Below are 21,352 nucleotides of genomic sequence, written 5' to 3'. Positions count from 1 at the left end.
GGTTATTGGATTCAGCTATGCCTGAGATACTCAGAGGAAAGGAGTAAAAGCATCAGCACAGCATGGCGTTTACCTTCATTCCGCAACATTAAGTCCTGGCCACTGTGTGGTTTGGTGTTTTCTACTTCCTTCCAGTATGGCTCACTCAGAACAATATCATTAGAAATACTTTAACATAGTTTGGGTTCTCTTTTCGGAAAACAAGCCAAGATCTCAAGAGAAGTCATTAAGATGTTAATTTGTTACGTTTTTACTTTCCTGGATTATCAAGTTGTAGGTAACAAACACTTCTGAAAGTGGAAAACTCTAGAAGTCAGAGGGTTTTTTAGTTAAATTCCACAAAAAAAATAAGTTTTCAGAGTCTGTTTGTAATTTACTGGACTTCTCTAATAGAATATGTCACAAAGTATACTTAGATAGTTTAAAAAATCAATTAAAATTATCTTGTAAGACACAAATAACTGAAACAAGGGACAGGTTATATTCTTTTAAAGTATGTGAAACTTGACTGCTCTGGTGGAGTTGCCTGCTCATAATAAATGTGCACATTGTCCAAAGGTGATAGCAAGAATGGTGATGGAACAGAAGCAACCGATTTTATGCTAGAATATGAGGCAATGATTGAATGTGGCAAAGCCTTACTAGCACAAACAGAAAAGATATTTAAGATTTAAAATTGTTTTCCTTCAATGGTTCTACCAAGGATCTGAAGGACTAAAGCCCAGATCCTAAGGGAGGTAACGTTTCATTGGGTTTGGGAAGCTTGGTTCTATTTGCTTTGCCCAAGGCTGGGAATAAACTTAGCTTTATCTAAGGAACCACTGCTCAGGTGGGTGGAAGAGACAGAGCCGCAGCCTCCCTCATCACAGTGAACAAAGCAGCAGCATGCAGAGAGCACAGCAGTACTCCCCCCAGCTGCATAGGTGAGAAGAAACCATAAACTACTGTCTGCCTGCAAAGCCAGGAAGAGTGACGATGATTTAGCCTGGCTGTTTTCAAAACCACAGCAAAACTGAGCAGCTACTTGAAGGGGTGTGAGAAGATTCCTTTGAAATTGTCATCTCTTACCCCCAGTTGTAGACAGTGGTTAGGGACGTCTGGGTTTATCTTGCTGTCTCTGTCACGTGACCATGTAGACAGGCGTGCCTCCCTCCCCGTCTCCCCTTTCTTTCCCTGACAGCTGGTTTGTGCTCACATCCGTGTGCTCTTACTGTTCATCTATCTGTCTCTCTCATGAAAATGATGGATTATTTGTTTCGATATCTTACTTACTAAGTCTGCTTTTATCTTCTGGTAATGCTTCAGCTGAAAATACATTTTGCAGGTCCTTTGGGGAGGAAACACACGTGAACACACATGGAGAGATTTTAACATTGTCATATTTTAATAACATTCTTAATTTTATGTCTATAAGTAGGGTTTAAAAACATAGACTATTTTATCTAAAACATTAATGATATTAAGAAGAACTCAGTGAGTTCCGGAGCAAACAAAATTTGATAATTGTACTTATAGAAACACATAGTAACCCATGGTATAATCTGTCTTTCAATTTCTATGTAAAATAAAGCAACTGCCATTTTGAAAGTATAATGGAAGCTGAGAAAGAGGTAGAGTTTATGGAAAACCACCTTAGAAAGAACAATCTTAGAGGTGTTAGTCATAGCCAAAAGGGAAATAAAGGAAAAACATGTACATTATCTATCACCCTATTGATTAGAATACAGAGTACCACAACAGAGAAGAGGCAGCCCACCGTGAAGAAAAACTCTCCCAGTTATTTCCAGAATCACGTTTAAATGGTATTTATTTTGCAGCTCATGCAAATGACCTGGATTAGATTCTCCACTAATTTATTCAATTTCAGAAACAGGATAAGGCAGGGAAAAGAGTACTGGATTTAGAATCTGGGATTCCAATCACAGCCTAGCCGTCAACAAGCCTCTGACCCCAAGCAAATCAACTCATGCTTAGGGTCTCTACTGTCTCCCTTTAAAATGAGCAGGTTGGACCACACCATGATTCTTGGGGGGCGGGGGAGGGCACATTCTCCTAATTCCTGCCCTAGAATCTTTATGTAATAATGTAGCAAGATGCAACACTGACGGAAACGGTAATGCAGGTAAACCGTAAGAGACCTTCCCCTACCAGCCACCCCTCAAAACTGAGATCTACTAGTCTAGATCAGAGGTCTGCAAACTATGGTCCCTGGACCAAAATCGGCTGGCTGTTTTTACACAGTCTTTGGGCATCACTCCACAGGATAGCATTGTGAGGACCAAGCCAGGCGCCCCCCTCGCCTTCTGTCTGCTCCTCTCCAGCACCCTCCTTGGCTGCTGCCCAGGACTGGCATCAGGGCTGCATCTACGAGGTGGGGACTTGCTGTTGGCCACTGTCAGGCTCTCCGGAGTGGAACTCCATTCTGACAGCTGGTGACGTGGTGAACTCGTCCAAAACACTCATACCTCACCCCTCTCCAAGCCCTCACAATTGGGCCCCTCCACCCCTTTACCAGCCTTACTAGCTGGTGGCTCTTTCCTCAGGAGAATGTCTCCAGCTGATGGTAACTGGGCACAAAGTCAGCCCACCACCTGGGATGGCCCACCTAGGCCAACTGATGTGTGTGTATGTATGTGGGGAGTGGAGAGGGGGGCTGAAATTTTCTCTCGTTATGTAAGTACCTATGTAATATCCTCGATATTGCTTCTGGGCCCATAAAACTTAAAATATTTACCCTCTGGACCTTTACAGAAAAGTCTGACAACCTCTGGTCTAGAGGATCTCTTAGATGCCATCCAGTTGGAAATCTCTAATGTACAAGGTGAAGAAAAGAAAACTAAAATCTCACTTGCCTGGCTTTCTTTACTACTCTCTTGCTTAACTGGTAGAGCCTTTTCTTCAGCTGCTTTCTGAAGGGCTCCGCTGATCTTCTCATTATTGTGAAATGCTTGGATCGCTTCTTGGACGAGAGTGTCAATAGAAAGTACCTGAATAGGAAAGCCTAAAATGCAAAAGACAATTTTATTAATAACTTTTCATTTAGGAAATTGACATCATTGTTCTTCTGTGCTGGCTTCACCCTTAGAGTACGCTCTTCAGGGTGCCCCAGCAGTGTTTTTTGGATCAAGCTGGTTTTTTTACTATGGCAGTAAAATTCACATAACATAAAATGAATCATTTTAACCATTCTAAAAGATGCAATTCGGAGATATTTAGGTCATTACAATGTTGTCCAATCATCACCACTACCTTTTTCCAGAAAATGTTCATTACCCCAAAGGAAACCCTGTATCCATTAAGCAGTCACTCCCTATCTCCCTACCCTTACCCCCAACAACTAATTTGCTTTCTGTCTATGGATTGGCCTATTCTAGATGTTTCTTATCCATGGAATCATACAATATGTGGTCTTTTGTGTTCAACCTCTTTCACTTAATGTTTTCAAAGTCTATCCATAGCACATAGAGTATTTCACTCCTTTTATGGCTGAATAATATTCCATTGTATGGATATATCACATCTTGTTATCAATTCAGCAGGTGATGAACATTTGGATGGTTTCCATCTTTTGTCTATTATTAATAGTGCTTCTATGAACCTTCCTGCATATGGTTTTTTTTGAACACCTCTTTTCAGTCCTTTTGGGTATATACCAGTGGTGGAATTGCTGGGGTCATATGGTAATTTTTTATTTAACTTAATGAGGAATCACCAACTACTTTCCATAGTGGCTACACCATTTTACATTCTCACCAGCAATGTATGAGAGTCCGACTTCTCTATATCCTCACCAACACTTTTTTCCCAATTTTTAAAAATTATACCCATCCTAGAGGGTGTGGAGTGGTATCTCATTGAGCTTTTGTTAGGCTGCCTTTTAAAGAGGTCTATTTAACCTCTCAATAATGACTTACTGTTCTCTGCCTTGGACTGTTACAAGACAGACTGGCCTCAGTGAAAATTTTGATTTTTCCAGTAAAAACAGTAAAAGGTACGTATTAGTGAAGAAAAACTAATTAAATAGATGGAAAACTAAGATTTCACTTCTAACTGAAAGAACTTCTAGATAAAAAGCCAAAAGTTCATTAAAGGGAAAGAACTCAATGTGAAGAATTAAAACATTTATAATTTTAAGTTGATTTCCTGTCTTTCTTTTTTTTAATTAATTAATTTTTGGCTGCGTTGGGTCTTCGTTGCTGTGTGCGGACTTTCTCTAGTTGCAGCGAGCAGGGGCTACGCTTCTTTGCGGTTCCCGGGCTTTTCACTGCAGTGGCTTCTCTTGTTGCAGAGCACGGGCTCTAGGTGTGTGGACTTCAGTAGTTGTGGCTTGCGGGCTCAGTGGTTGTGGCTCGCGGGCTCTAGAGAGCAGTCTCCGTAGCTGTGGCACATGGGCTTGGTTGCTCCACAGCATGTGGGGCCTTCCCGGACCAGGGCTTGAACCTGTGTCCCCTGCATTGGCAGGTGGATTCTTAACCACTGTGCCACCAGGGAAGTCATGATTTCTTTTCTATTTGTGACAAGTTATTACTTTCCTACTTCATCTATTGGTAAAGTAAAATCTATGATGAAAGTTTAAGTAAAGTTTGAGACATTATTTCTCTTTATACTGTGCATCATAATTATATAGCAAGCTCATATATCCGAGTTTCCCTGGGACAGTCCCAATTTATGAAGCTCTACTCCTAAAAGTGTCTGACTTGGACAATAAATTATGTGATCACCCTATTACAAAATTCTTGATGACAGAATTTCCCAATATATTTGCAGATTCTCATGTATGTTTTCTACAGACATAGCCATTTGCAGCTACAGTCATTGTAAATAGAATCCAATAAAGGAAAAAAAACACAAACAAAAAAGAAATTTTACTTTTCTCTAGAGACTTTAGAGCAGTAGTTTTTCCACTAAATGTTTTCCCCAACACGCATCCTTTTATAGCAAATGAAGGTAACTCAGGTACTGTTGATTCAACTTGAGGAGGAAGAGAACTTTCAATTAGTCTGTGAATCACATGGCCCAATATGCAATTGTTCGAGGGTGGTAAATTATCAACCATTTCTTCTGGTAAGGTCCATTCTCCAACCATGTTCTGCAAAATAATAATGAAACAAACAAAACAGAAAGTGGAATTTAAGTATGTAGGAAATATGAAAATTGAAAGTAAATACAAATTATAGCAAACAAAAGTGAATCAATACTTTAATTACATTACATAAATGAGTAATAACATGAATAATACTTTCATATTAGACAGTGAAAAATGAGCTTCCCATATAAAAGTAAAAGAAAAAAAAACCAAGCCTCTAAAATACTTAACAGTTTATGAAAGTAGGCATATTGAGTTGAAACAAATTGTAATGAAAGTTGAGCATTAAGACACTTAAATTGATATTATCGGTAGAGAGATAAAAGTAAGAGTTATTCGGCTACCCTATGCAAGTACTAAGCTTAGTTTTACATATTTTACATATTTTAAAGTAAGATAGATAAAAGAGAATTTTCATGCCCAATATGTTGTCCTCTCAGTTTACTATGTTCGACTTCCAGTTTTTTTTGTTTTTTTTTTTTAACATCTTTATTGGAGTATAATTGCTTTACAATGTTGTGTTAGTTTCTGCTGTATAACAAAGTGAATCAGCTATACATATACATATATCCCCATATTCCCTCCCTCTTGTGTCTCCCTCCCACCCTCCCTATCCCACCCCTCTAGGTGGTCACAAAGCACCGAGCTGATCTCCCTGTGCTATGTGGCTGCTTCCCACTACCTATCTTTTTTACATTTGGTAGTGTATATATGTCAATGCTACTCTCTCACTTCGTCTCAGATTACCCTTCCCCCTCCCCATGTCCTCAGGTCCATTCTCTACGTATTACTCTGCAATAAAAAGAAACAAAATTGAGTTATTTGTAGTGAGGTGGATGGACCTAGAGTCTGTCATACAGAGTGAAGTAAGTCAGAAAGAGAAAAACAAATACCGTATGTTAACACATATATATGGAATCTAAAAAAAAATGGTTCTGAAGAACCCAGGGGCAGGACAGTAATAACGACTTCCAGTTTTTTCACATTTCTTGCTTAAATGATCAAACAATTAGAGGGAAAGAAAAACAAAAACAAAAATTGTACAGTCCACATTCTCTGACCTCTGTGTAATAAAACTAGAAATCAATTTTAATTTAATTTTAAAAGTTAAAAACAGTCTTTTTGAGTGATTCTTAGATTAAAGAATAAATTAAAACTATAAATGTCTATAAACAACAGATTAAAACAAAACATTAAAAATAATAGATTAAAAAATATGAGATGGGATCAAACTGTACTCAGAGGAAAATTCATAGTCCCTTAGCCTAAAATGCTTTGATCTAAAATAAAAAAGAAGGAAAATAAATGAACTAAGCATGAAAATAGTAAAAGACAATTTAAAAATAACCAAAAAGGAACAAGGAGGAAGAAACTCATGATAATGGAAGTTGACAGAGAGCAAAACTATTGAGATACTTTTTATTAATGTATTTCTAGAACTTATCCATACTAATCATAATGAAATTGCTACCAGTTCTGAACAAAGGTGAAGAATAGCAAGTATCAATTTTGTAACATAGGAATGAAGGCAACAACAGATTTTAAAGAGACTTAAAAATCCTTAAGAAAATATTATGTACAACTCTACCATAATAAATTTGAATTTATTAATGTATGGTAAAAATGATATTTTAAGAAAGTACAAATGATTAAAGTTAATTTAAATGGAATATTTGTAAAGGTGAAAGCCATGAAAGAAATGAAAACGTTGTCAAAGAACTATACCTAGCAAATGTGATGACACTGATGGTTAACAGAAAAAAACAGAAAATTTTTCATTCCTTAATTAAATAGAAGTTTAAATGTTATTTAAAGTCTTCTGAAATATGGAAGAAGACAGAAAGCTTTCCAGTTCACTTGGCAAGACTAACAAAACACTGATACCACAAAGGTGTCAAAGATAATTGACAAAGACAGCATCCAAAAAGAAAATGACATGTCAATCTCATTTGGAAATATATTGCAAGAATCACGCATACAATATTGACAAAAACAGTCTATATTAAGATAAAATAATTATATTAATTGACATTTATTACACACTCAGTATATCTCATATATTGTTGTTTTCAGGAATTATCTCAAATGATTCTCACACAACTCTCACATAAGTATTATTATCTTGCCAATTTTGCAGAAGAAAACCCTAAGAATTACAGAGGCTGTTACTTGTCCATGGTCACAGTAAATAGTAATGGCAGAGCCTAAATTAGGACCCAGGCAGGCAGATTCCAGAACATGTGCTCATAACCTCTATACTATATTGAAGTTGTCTCACCATGACTGAATAGAGTTATTTCATGAATACAAGGAAGGGTAAATATTAGAAAACCTATTATTATATCACATTAATAGGTTAAAATAAAAAAATACAAATATATGATAATTTTGACCAAGAAGCATCTGATAAAATTCAGAATTCATTTCTAATGAGAAAAAAATTTAAACAAAACAAATCTCTTAATATGTCCTGAATCAAAGATGATTTCCCTAACATTTTTACATATCTTACCAATATGTAATGGTGAACCAAAATGAACAACACATTTTTCCATTAAAGGCAGGAGCAAGAAAAAGATGCTCATCATTTACATTAATAGTCACATTATTCTGGAAGTTCTAGCCAATGCAAATAAGATAAAGAAAGAAGTAGCAAATGAACATATCTACCAAACAGAAACAGACTCACAGACATAGAGAACAGACTTGTGGTTGCCAAGTCGGAGGAGGGGTGGGAGAGGGAAGGATTGGGAGTTTGGAATTAACAGATGCAAACTATTATATATAGGATGGATTAACAACAAGGTCCTACTGTATAGCACAGGGAAATATATTCAATATCCTGTTATAAACCATAATGGAAAAGGATATGAAAAAGAATGTATATATATACATGTATAACTGAATTACTTTGCTGTACAGCAGAAATTTACACAACATTGTAGATCAACTATACTTCAACAAAATTTAAGAAAAAAAAAAAAAAAAAAAGTAGCAGTGTTCCTAGAAGTAACAGTTGAGTTCCTGGTGCAGAGGTAGCTGCTGCCACCTGAACCTCTAGTGCTCCGTGGTGGTGACAGTTTTCTCATCAGAACTTGCTGTGATGGTTCTGAACGTTTTCCTTGGAAGTTTAACCTTGTGCCTGGTTCTTGAATCTACCTACTGATTCACTAAACTACCCAACATATTTTGAATGTGTTTTCTGCTTACTCAGCATAAGTCAACTTTTTTGCTCGCAATTAGAAACTTTGACAAAAAACATTGGAATTGACAAGAAATAAAGAGAGAGCCTATATGTAAACAGCCTCATATTTCTACTGAGGAGTGTAAGAAAAATGACTTGAATAAAGGGAAAGTCAAGAAGGTCCACTATTATAAGCCATTTAATTCTTCTCCAAATTAATCTGACTTAATGAAATGAAACAAAAGTGCTAGTGTCATTTTTGTTTTCCTTCAGGATGATATCCAAAATGGTTCTAAAGTTGAAGCAGAAAAAAAATTGTAGCGGATAAAAACATTCACTTAAAAACTGAAAAAGAAAAGTAATATGGGAGTGTTGCCTAACCAGATATTAAAGCACTTATTAAGAACAAAGTAATGAAAAGAAAGATTTGAAGAAACAGGGTATTCAGTGCACAAAAATATAAATTCTAGAAACAGATCTAAGTGTGAGTAAGAATTTAGTACCTAGTGAGATTTATATGTCACATTAGCAGACAAAAATTTAGATTATTTTACAACTGGTATTATCTGGTTTGGTGCCTGAATTTATGATATGAGAACACACGAGATAAAGAAATACTTTTTGAAACAAATAAAAAAGTATTCATAATAGGTTTTTCTTTTAAATTGGTAGAATTTATTAGTATATACATATATTTGTCACTTCTATACAAACTACTCTTTATTTGTAAAATTCATTTTGTTTTAGTTTAATGCCTTTGGTTTTTCTAACAACTCTGTGCATAATAATTACATGCATTATTCAAAATTAGGTAAATACTGAATTGATTTGCATAATTATTGATTATTATGATTGATTACTTGTTTCTGCTTTCATTCATTGGAATCATTTATACTTCTAACTAGACAAGTGATAATTATTCTATGTAATGTGACAATCAGAAAATAACCAAATAAAAAATGGAAACCAGAGAAACTGTGCTATTTTAAAATTAAAAAGGCTGTAAGTCCGAGGTCAAGTTTAAGTGGAAAGTTTGAATGTTCTAATGATTTTTGTGCTATGCAGTCATTTAATTCATTCTGAAGGAAACAGTCTAGGACTTAAATCAGATGACCTGGGTTCCCATAATAGTTCTCCTACTTACTTGTTTTGCACCCTTGTCAATTCCCTCACCTTTGTATGATAATAATATCTATCTCACAGGGTTGTTGTAAAGATTGAGTGAAAGGATTGTGTAAGTAACCTATGTGACCACTGACTTTAAATGCTTAACTAGAAGTTCTCAGGCTGCTGCTGCAGGCACATAGTAGTGCCCTAAAGGAGGGGTGACAGCAGTCACATTTCTGCCCAAAGGGAAACCACGTCCAGCTTGTGCCACAATCAGAAAGGTGCGCTTCCTCACAAAGGGGTCAGAAGAAAGCCCTATTCTATCACTGATTAGTTGTAGAATGTGTCCAAACACAATGGGATAGAATGTTGACTGTGAAGAGAACTGAATGCTGCGGTCAGGGAAAGGACTGAAGCCTGACCATTGGAGATGGACAAATCGAGGATTTGGTAGAACACATTTTACAGCATCACCTTAAAGATACAGTTGTGAAATTCCTAATAAGACTAAAGATAAAGGATAAGTAAAGGGAAACATGTCAGGTTGGAACAAGAACATGATGAGGGAAAAGGAAGTCAGGAGAACTGAAAAAAGAAGGAAATTAGACCAGAATAAAGATGACTAGTTTAACGACAATGAACTAAATAGATTTTACTAGTTCATTAGTGAACAGGAACCAGCAATTTTTACCAGATCCTTATTTTATATGTTTTTATATATAATTACATTAATTATATGATAAAATTACATAAAATTATAAAATAAAGTATATAATTCTTATTCCTTCAGGTATTATTATAAATTGACATCTGACTATTAGTTTCAAGACTTCGATGCCCAGAGTGGGCAATACCAGGTATCACCTGGTACAAACTATTAGTTTACTAAGACACTTTTTCCTGTGTGGATGTGCTCCATGATACTTGCCCTTGATTACTATAAACTGTCATGCACATATAACAAATAATTATTATCTCTTTATTTTAATATTAATATTTTTATTGTACCTGCATAAATATCATCTGTATGCATTTTTGAGAAAGTATAAGATCCACCATCACCTAGAGTCCACCTGTCTTTGTGAATTCTTGTCTACCTACACACAGAGATCATGAAATACAACAGAGAGTAAACAGCCTCTGCCTTTGGTCACAACTTGTTCACCAGTACTGTTTTTATTAATTTACCTACACTGAATTTTCTGGAAACTGAATCCTGAATCCTTGAGACCCTCGTATCCACCTATTCTTCCCATCTTCACAGACTACATGGACCTAACACTGTTTTCCAAGCTGGATCCAATACACTCACATGCTTCCCTGTATTGTGTTGTAGGTACCGCATGGTTACCCAGACTTCCCATTCTGGTTACTTCCATGCTGTCAAATCCTTTTTGTTTCCTGTGGCCTAATGTGTCAGTATCCTTGGTCCTCTTGTTAGTAATCATGGCTAAAAGCATCATGAGTATTTACAGACAGCATCAGCTCGGAACCAATGTGCTTGAATGTGGGCTGAAGTGCACACTTCAAGGGCAAGCCTAAGATTGTCCATGTGTTCAGTCCACTAGATTCCTCCTTGCCTGAAACATTGCCCAAGTGGTTGGATAATGATGCTGGTGGAGCTGCGTGGTTTTTGCAACAGATTCTGATTATTTCCCTGCACATGATTATCCCTGGACCAAAGCAAATGCATCTCATTCTCATTTCTTGCCACTTCTAAAGATTCAAATTGGAAATACAGCTTTCTGATCTACCCTTTAAAGAGGGGGAGATGTGGTTCACTTTGACCAACTTACAGAAACAGAATCTGGGCCTTGGGAGATATTCACTAGTCCATAAAGTCTGAGTGTCACTAGCACAACATTCAATAAAAAACATTGGGTTATGCCAGTGATATTTAGCAGTGATATTCAAATGTGGCTTTTGGAGAGTGGTGGTACTAATTTGAAAGTACACATGATCCAGTGTTTGTCCTCATAGATTGCTAGAATTTATCAACATCTGCATGACCTGAAGTACCCCAGATATTCCCAGTTTGGTAGGCTCCAAGTGTTTCACAATTCAATTACTGACGCATTTGGAAAAACAGGACAAATGCCTTTTCTCCTAAGACGGAGAAAGAACCTCTTAGGGGATAAAACACACTGTTTTTGACACCTGCTAGTTTCCTTGAGCTTTCCTGAAATGCAATCTTCTTACTTATAGATGATAAAACCCAACAACAGACAGATTATATTGACGCAATGGCCAAAGGACATAGGGTGAAAGCTTCAGATAAACCGACTTCAAGAAACAACACAGGTAGCAACTCCACAAATCAAGGCTATGCCCCTTTTAGAGTACAGCTTACCAAGACCTTAATACCTTAATTCTGCTTTTCCCATGGCTGGCTTTCTCTTGGCACACCACTCTGCAGGCAGTGAGGAAGAGATGACCCTTCGTGATACCTGAAATACAACTAAGGCTTGTAGTAGCAGCCTCAGGGGTTGTTGTAGCTATCACCAATCCTCAAGTTCCAGGGGACATTACACTTATATTCATCATGATGGACTTCTCTCTAGCCATTCAAGGCTTCTGGGTCAACCACTTCACCCAATGTCTCCATTATTTATTGGTCTGAACCCCTGTGAGGGTACCTCAACCTGCCCAGCTTCTCTTGTTGCACAATTTCCACTTGTACTGCGTCTTCTAAGACATTTTTTTTTAACCAGGTCCTTCCATAAAAAATACATTTTTGCATTGTTACCTAGTATTTGTATACAGGTATATATAGAACAGAAAAGAAAAAGTTTTATGAAATGCTCATCCTTACTCCCTGGTAATGTGCTTTATTTTCTATTATATTGCATTGCATTGTATTTCTCTTATTTTGTTGTGTTTTCATTTTTTTTAAATAAATAATGGTTGCGATCCATAAGTTAATTTCATAATCTAGTCTCAATCCATTGTTCGAAAAATAAAAAATAAAGGATCGTTTATTCGACAAGACATCAGGAATCCTCAGTTCTGATTTCATGTCTTTAAGTACCACCTTGGATTCATCTCTTAGATATCTGCAAATAGGAAGAGTAAATGCTTAACTTTATACTAATGATGACTCAAATCAGAGAGGTACAGAGTAGATATTTACTTATCAAATACATTTTTAACATAATAATACAATTCTCAGTGAAATTTCTCATAATTGCTAATAATTAAAGATCCAGCTCATATTTTTAGATCTTATTTTGTGTGATTTAGATCTTAGTTTAGCTTGCCTATTTTATAGTATCTTAGAAAATAGTTCTTTGTACAATTCCTGTTTTTAAAATTTTTTCATAATGTAAATCTTTAAAAACTATTACCAATTATTTTTATTACTCAAAATGAAATAAAATTTTCAGGCCTGGTGGAAAACAGACCAACTAATAGCTAAACTATATCCAAAGGAAACGTTTTCGTGAGTGGGAGATGAGGTGATTTGTTAACTCAAGACCAAATGCCTTGGACAGGAAATGATGTCTTAACCAGGTACATTTGCCCAATTGTCCATTTATAATATTTAAATTCACCGGAAAATCTACATATTTCTCTTTAAAGTTTTTTGGACATACTCAAGGTGATATCTTTAGCAGTTACTGAGAAATTCTGATGAGGCAGGTGACTCTTAGTTAGGACACCCAAAATACTTCCTGAGCTTAGTTATGTCTACATGCTTGAAATTAAATGAAATCATGGAGAAGATACAAAGATAGGGAGAGAGTACAAGTATAAGCTCACAGTTCATAGGATTAGGTCAGTTTTGAGTTAATACCTTTAGACCAACTGACATCTACTCATATTTCACAATTCAGTTGAAACTCATCCCTTCTAATGGGCCCCCCATAACCTCCATGTTTATCCATACTTAATATCATGCTCTGGAATGGTTTTTCTCTCATCTCCACTAAATTGTGAGCACCAAGAGGGAAGAATCTCTATCTTAATCAACTTTATATCCCTAGTTCCCAGAACAGTGCTGGAACATAATAGGTGTTCAATATTTATTGACTGACTGACTGAATGAATCAATTAGCCATATAGGCTCAATATATGTGAACTGAACAAATGAGTGAACGCATGGATATTGCATTTTATTAATTTTGATTAAATACAAAGATGACTTAGTTCTCCAAATAAGATAGGCACAACCCAACCTAAAATCTAGGAACAACATCAGAAAGTGTCATCCTCACAGATGGAAGTTAGCAAGAATCCACACACTATGTATGAAATTAGCTAACCCTGGAAGCATTTCTAGAAGTAACAGCTTGTAGTATGATTTTGAAAGAGCTTCTCTATTAAATCAAGCCATCTTTTTTTATGGCAGCAGAAAGCATCTCAGTTAAAATGTACTAAATTATAAATAATTTATAAATTGGGACTTGTAAGAAGTTCTGCCAGAGATTTTAACAGGGTCCAGAGGGGGTAAGGAGCAGGCTGAGTGAATGGATAGGTAAGGTCTGCTTTATGGCAAGCTGTTATGACCTGGTTACTTTCATATTCCTAACTGGATATTTGTCTTGGGTCTCCTAAACTACGTTGACCCAAAGGTGTACCACATGACAGGCAGATAATAAAAATAAGTTGCAGAAATTCCAGCTCTGTTTGTGGCAATTGCCCAGGGCCTCCTTACTTAACTTCCAAGCCTTTCATCTGAGTCCTGGCCTGTTCCAGTACTGCCTAGCTTCCAACCTGCTGGCTTCATTTCCACTTTCTAGTCTGTTTCTTACCCAGTCTCAGCTTTGATCATTGACTTGCTCAAAGGACTTGGCTTGATCCCATCTCTGCCTCTTCCCGTTTCTGGCTACTTCAGGTAAATTATCTTGACCACCTTGGTTCCAGCTCTAAGAACCCAACCCCTGGCACTAGCTCTCATGGTTGACATTCTGTTGGGGTCTGTCCTCTCTCCTACCACCAGAAGGAATCAGATATAGAAGCACACCTATTTTATGGCAACATGGAAATTCTAGTGGCTATATTCCAGTTACTGTGCTTGGGGAATTTGGCACTCAGGAAAAAACCAAACTTCACAGGGAAGTACTGAGGTAAAACTTCGCAGCTTTTGGAGCCTCTGTTCTTTGCCTTCTCTTCCCAGGCTCTTTCTCCTCCAACCACCCAAAAACCCTGAGAGGATCTGGAGGAACTGCTTAAATTTGTAATTCAGCTGTTAAAATTCCTCACAATTATCCATGGTTCTCAGGAGAAGAAAGGATGGTTGGATATCTTGCCTGATGGGGAGTTCAGCTCATGTAACCTGGCAGCCCTACAGGGCTTCTTGACCACTGTGTGGGACCTGTTTGATAGGCAGGCTCCTATCAAAGATTGGCAAGATTGATGGAAAAATGGAGGTTGCCCTCTACCGCCTCTGACAAGCAGGAAGGGAGGACGGAGAGTTAGCTCATGTGCAACTCAATCCTCACCTCTTATCCAAGAATTGTCATGGAACGGGCTCTCTATCGGGACCCAGTTCCAAGAAGCCCTCAGAACAACCTGAAAAGATGAGCTGGCCCTGCTGAGTGAGTTTGGCAGCCTTTCCAAGTCACCTGACCTCCAGTCAGGTGAGAGTATGGTCAGCTGCCTGGCCACACCTTTCTGCCAGACACTTTGGCCTTCAGCTTCCAGAGAAGGCAGGGGCATGGTGATGTACAGTTCTCACTGACATTGGTATGGTAGGTGCATCTGCGGAGAGGAGGCATGCCTCTGCACTAGAGTGCTGAGTGTGGACCACATCTTATCTATGGCCAGGAAGTGCAAGCGTCGCCCATGGTAACGAGGGAAAGGCAGATGTTATCACCACTTCACCTGCTATGCTCAGCTGAAGACTGTTCGGGCTAGAAGCAGCATTGTGAGTAGCCAATGCCTTTCTATAGGTTGATCCCATGGTTAACTCTGGCTCATCAGGAAATCTGAAGAACGGTCCTAGTCCAATAATGGCTTTCATTCAGCAGCTTGCTCACTTCTGTCCCAGCAGTGGCCTTCCCCAGTCTGCCCTGATCTAATACTATGGAAACAGACATATTTAATTCTAGTCTGTCACAAAAGAAGACCCAGGACAACAGACTCCATCTACCTTGTGGTTATTTTTGGAGAGAAATTAAAATTGGCCATGGTCAGTTAGCTAGAATGTGACAAAGATCACTGTCAAAGCCTACAGGCCCACACGTGAGGGAGCCTGGCACCTCCCTATGCAATCCAATAACTTTAGCTTCTAACAAGTCCAGAAGTTCAGAAAGCTCAGCAGTTGTGAGCAATGGCAGGCTTCTTCTTCCAAAACTCTGAGCTACTGATTACTTGTAAGTCAGGCAGCTAGAATCACTGGGCTGATACTTTGTCTTACAGGCTTGATTACCAGGGGTAACTGAGACTAAGCCACTCTGAGAGATCCTCTGTCCTGAAAACTTACATTTCAGTGCTGCTGTAATTAAAGGACAAATCAGATGCAAACAGTGGGCAGGGGCTTCTGCTTATCACTTTGATTTGACACGTGCAAAGTGACCCACTGAGATCGTGTGGAAGAGTAGCTTACTAGCCCCCAAATGACAGGCTCCTACTCCTGGTTCCATTCTCTGTCCTGGAAAACCACATGGCCCTCCAAGGCATTGATCATGGCACACTGGGAGCTGCAGCAGCTGTGCAGCTAGCCCAGTGCTTTTCAAAGCAGAATTGCCTGGGTCTAAAACAAATTAAGGCTAAGGCTACTGCATTTCTCCTGATGCCCTAGTGCCCTTGGGACAGCATCACACTGGACTTTATATCATATCTCTCCTTGTGCCATAAACAATTCTGGTGGTAGTGGCCATCCTTATGAAAACAGTAGTCTCATTCCTTAGATGCTCAAACTACGCTCTGTTCATCATCAGGGAGGTGGTAGTCTTCCTCAAGATCACTTTTTTACTAATTTCTGTGGTCTTGCGGACTACAGAAAGAACTTTTCCAGAGACCTCTACATCCAAATTCACCTATCTGTTGCCACTGACCAGCCAAGGACAGTCAGATAGGCTTGGTTAAAATTTCTTAAATGTCACAAAGCATGGAGACACTATGAGTTGGTCTAACTATCTTGTCACTGCAAAATTCACACAATTTTTCCACACAGAATACCCTCTCTCATAATAATGACCACTGTCACTCTCTCTATTTTCTTTGTTTCACTGCTAAGGTTGATACCTCAAAGAGGTGTAGAGCACCCCAAAACAGCTTAGAAATGGCATTGACCAATATATGAAAGACTACTCCAGGACCAATGTACTAAAGAATACGGCTGACAGACTCTGGGTACTGGACAGGAGTGGTAGGGTACGGGGTCTTCTGGATGGGAGTTTCTCTGGTTCTCAGTCCAACACATCTGCCCAACACCAAAATTCAAAGACTTTCTTGGATCCATTCAAGTTTCTTGTGGTTACCAACCCCAATGTATTCTTGCCATATTTATCTGCCAAGACATAGCTTTAGTGTTCAGATCCCCAGAGCTAACTCTAAAATACTAGATGGGAAGTCTGAGCAATTGATTGAAAAGAAGCTGGACTTGAGGCATAGAAGCTGGCTTCCACAGTTGTCCAAGTAGGTAAAGGATGAACCAGAAAATCAGTGACAGGAAACCCAGGGAAGACTTGACCACTCTCTGTCTTGACTGGTCCCAGATGAGAGGAAGCCTGGGAGAGAATTAGATTCTCCCTAGTCTATGTGATCTAGAGCAAACAAAAATGAGTGGTGAACGTTTACTCTAGTCTCATTCATATCAGTCACCCAGGGATCTTCTCGTTGGCTATGTCCTTCTCACTCCTCTTTCCATTCCACTTCTATCTGGGTGCCAGTTCTTTAACTCTGCAAACCATTTATCAATTCTGGTCTAACGCCTTGAACCTGACACCTTAATTCAACCATTCCTACCATGGTTTTCTAATGAACTCAGCTTGTCTTCAGTTCTAGTAATTTGAAGCCAAATACCCTTCCCATGACCCAGGCTTCCCTTCTATTACACAAGACACATACCCGATAGACACAGCCCCAGACCTCTGCCAAGCCTACTCCAGCCATCTGAAGTCCTTGGCCCACACCAGTTAGAAGACACCCTTGGGCCTAGGGCAACTATAGCTCCCTTTGAAGACTAATATAGTGACATTTTGTTTTGTGAGTTAGTATCACTATGCTTGATATCCATTAATCAGTATTGTAGGGCATAATGGTGATTCCACCAAGACACAGACACACAATGAGGTCTAACCTGAGAAAGCCTTACCGTTAGAGGAGAAATTTAGTGAGAGCCTGAGTCAAAATGTAAGCAAAGGGAGAGGAAAATTACAGCAATGAATACATAGGATGAACCTGGGAACATTCCTTTCAGTACCAAACTTCTTTCTTAGCTCCTATTTTGGAGGCTGATAATGGTTTTGTTACCTATCTTGAAAAATGTTTGTATTTTAGCAGATGCATCTGACGTCTCCATCCATGTCTTTAGCCCACATAATAATGTGGACCATCAGGTACAACGGCAGGCAGGAGTTCTAAAGCAGAATGACCTGACGGAAAATCTCAACTCCCTTCATGTAAGCAAGTGCTTACTCTACCTACTTAACAGTCACATATATTCCTGCATATCTGAAAATAAAAGATATAACCATCATAAATTCACAGTCAAAAAGTAAGTCATTAAGACTTCTTAGCAGGGCACAAAAGAGGCCATGAAAAAAAATTTCATTTGAAATTAGGGGTTCCTTGCTTGACTAGTAAGTTTGCACTTTGCGACATTTTATAAGTGTCCTGAATAAGCACATATGTCATAGACTGAATTGTGTCTCTCCAGAATTCATTTATTGAGGCCCTAACCCTCACTGTGATGGTATTTGGAGGTGGGGTCTTTGGGAGGTAGTTAGGTTTAGATGAGGTTATGAGGGTGGAGGCCCCATGACAGGATTAGTGTCCTTTTAAGAAGAAGAAGAGAGATCAAAGTTCTCTTTCTTTCTCCTCTATGTGAGGACATGACAGGAAGGTGGCCGTTTGCAATTCAGGAAGAGAGTCCTCACTGGGGAACCAAATCAGCTGGGACCTTGATCTTGGATTTCCTAGAACTGTGAGAAATAAATTCCTATTGTTGAAGCCACCCAGTCTACAGTATTTTCTTATGGCAGCTTGAGCTAATACAATGGGTATCTTTAAACACACACACACACACACCAAAAACAACAATGATAGCAGCCACAAAAAAAATAAGATAATCTATTCACATGACGTTAAGACTCATCTACTAAAATCTATCACTGTGCTTGGGTCAGTTATCCAGTGACATCGCTTGAGTGGTACAGGCTTCAAACTGATATTCTGCCCACAGGGAACTGATTAAATACTAAACTATGAAAATTTGGGTCATTCACTGGGAAGCCAGGGAGCAAGGCAAGAGCTAGGCTGGAGAGTCCACTGTCAGATGTCAAATCTAAAAAGCCACTGGATCAACGCCAAAGGCTGGGATTGGAGAGTAAGAAGAAGATAGTATCTGGATAGTGCCTTTAGGTCAAACAAGTCAGATGAGACTTACATAGGAAGACAAACTACCCAATGGTGCATTTAGTCCCACATTCCTATTCCCCAGTGGAAAAAGACCTCGTGATAATAAATGTCATTCTATAAGTAAATTTGGGGATGGGTAGGTATACATCTGCTGTAGTGACAAGAGTATGAATGTTAAACCATAACCTATACAATTACATCTTAAAGTCTAGTTAATCATAAGCCAAATCATAAGCCAAAAGTGCGGCTGATAAAAACGTGCATTTCAACACACACTGTAGGGTTAGCCCAACAACCACAGCAAACTCACGTGATCATTAACTTCAGTAGTAATTTTCATTAAAAACAAAAATAACAGCAATTAAAAACTATGACCAGCTTCAGACAACACGAACGATGTACTGGACACAAAACATCCTTCCTCCAAATTGTAGGAATTCCAACTACAACTTGTTCGTGAGCATGCGCAGTAGAGCCCTGCAAATTGCCAAGTGCTTCGTGGCATGGACTTCTTAGAAAAATCTGCATCAGCAGGAAACCGTGGCCATGAGCTAATTTTAGTTTATGAACACCCCATTTTAATAACTCAAATTCATTCAGTAGATAACTGCTAATAAGCAACTTATGTTAAAATAAAATGCTATGGAATTGTGAGTCATTTGCCAGGAAGAATCATGGAAAGGATTTGCATTTGGGGGAGTCTGGGGTTTACCAGGAGGAGTCCACTGCATAACTGAGAACCAGTGGCTGCTATGTGAGGGGTATGCTGTTAGCTGAACTGGAGCAGCTGGGCTCCTGGCTTAGCCTGCTGCCGGCGGTCCATAGCATTTTGGGGCTCCTCCCCACTCTCTATTGAACAACTCCTTGTTATCCTATGGCGGTTGGCTGGGAATCCCAGTAGGGTTTGGCTGCTCCATGATGCTGCTTCTGCCTCCTTCTTAGAAGAGATAAATGATAGTTTTGGCCACACCACTCCTGGGCTACAGCTCTCTCACGTGTAGCCAGTCTATAAAGAGAGTATGATGATTGGGAAATAACATCAAGTTTTGGGCAGCTATATACGACATGGACATGAGCAAAATTTTGTTTTTATGCCAGTTTCTAGGTGGGATATTTAAAAATTTTAAACATGATAGCTTACTCTAACAGAGCTTTAAAAGTATGATCTCAAAACCAGGAAGCATCAGTTCTACACTGATGATGGGTATAGGCATTAATAAAATATGCTAAGAATGTAAACTTTTTGAAGATCAATTTCTAAGCTATGTGATTGACGGATTAAAAATCCTAAGTAAAGTTAGCACTTTGCTAAAACTGTTCCATGTTTATTAAGCCAGATGTGTTGATCCTCTGCCTGTTGTGAAAGACTATTTAAGCCAGATAACGTATTTTCCAAGTTGAAACATTTATTTTTTACTTAAATGCAAAACATTTAACAAGTATCTGAAGAGACAAAAGCTCTAATAATTGGGAATGATAATAGGATAGTTTACAGTATATGCTAACACCTGTATGTGGTATATTTTTCATCATGTAGTCAAAATGAACACAGCATATAAACACATATCAGAAATCCTAAGGTAATATTCACTTCTAGGACAACGGCAAAGGCCATAAACAAAATAAACTGCATTACCAGACGTCCACGTACTCCTAAAAAATGTTTATAATTTCTTGCAAAAGAAACGTACTGGCTGCTTCAGGATGTGGGTGAGACAAGCATGTTCCTGTGGTAACAATTTCCCAAACAAGAAAATAGTTAAAAAGACAAATCTTTGCTAAGCTGCAGGCTACCAGGTCTCCTGATTTATGAAAGCAACAAGATAGAGCTGGTTAAGAAATAACTCAGAAATAAATGTTTCATGAATCAGCAAAATCTGTCAAGTAAAATGACTTTTGAATTTACAATGGAAAGAAATACCTTCACATAGTTTGACACTGTCAAAGCATTTTATTATGTAGTGTTGAACTTTAGGTTGACATACTAGATCTAGAATATTCTACGACCATGCAAAATAAATATGCACATATATCCTGTAAGGTTCTGGCCAATCCTTAATAAATAATAATTATTTTAGTGATCCAAATATAGATTCATCCAATTAAAATATGGTGTACGTTTAGTTTCTCATAATCTCATTTTCTTTCCTTCTTTTTAAAATAAGCTTGTCTTCTTCAATAGTTGCATATTAGTGCTATTTTACACTTTGCCCTGTTCATTGTCATTTTTTCATTTTATTCGTGAATCCTTTCAACAAACATTGAGTATTTGCTAAATACCAGCAGATGATTGGGTCGAATCATCTTTTCTTTTATTTTTTTAAAATGTATTTATTTATTTTTGGCTGCATTGGGTCTTCATTGCTGCGCGTGGGTTTTCTCTAGTTGCAGTGAGTGGGGGCTACTCTTCATTGCGGTGCGTGGGCTTCTCATTGTGGTGGCTTCTCTTG

General features: G+C 38.3%; 1 protein-coding gene across 1 annotated transcript in view; it reads right to left on the bottom strand.

Annotated features, from left to right (window-relative positions):
• SPEF2 (sperm flagellar 2) overlaps positions 1–21,352 on the bottom strand; it is a 174,163-nt gene that overhangs the window by 107,009 nt on the left and 45,802 nt on the right. The window contains exons 10-12 of the mRNA XM_059916221.1: positions 4,870–5,089; positions 2,853–3,001; positions 1,273–1,327 (exon numbers count right to left, since the gene is read on the bottom strand). Of these exons, the coding sequence (XP_059772204.1) occupies positions 1,273–1,327; positions 2,853–3,001; positions 4,870–5,089 (424 nt within the window). The remainder of the gene's footprint in view (positions 1–1,272; positions 1,328–2,852; positions 3,002–4,869; positions 5,090–21,352) is intronic.

The sequence above is a fragment of the Balaenoptera ricei genome, chromosome 3, assembly GCF_028023285.1.
Source record: "Balaenoptera ricei isolate mBalRic1 chromosome 3, mBalRic1.hap2, whole genome shotgun sequence".
Lineage (NCBI taxonomy): Eukaryota > Metazoa > Chordata > Mammalia > Artiodactyla > Balaenopteridae > Balaenoptera > Balaenoptera ricei.
Note: the sequence above shows the minus strand (reverse complement) of the source record. Positions and strands in the feature narration are given on the sequence as shown.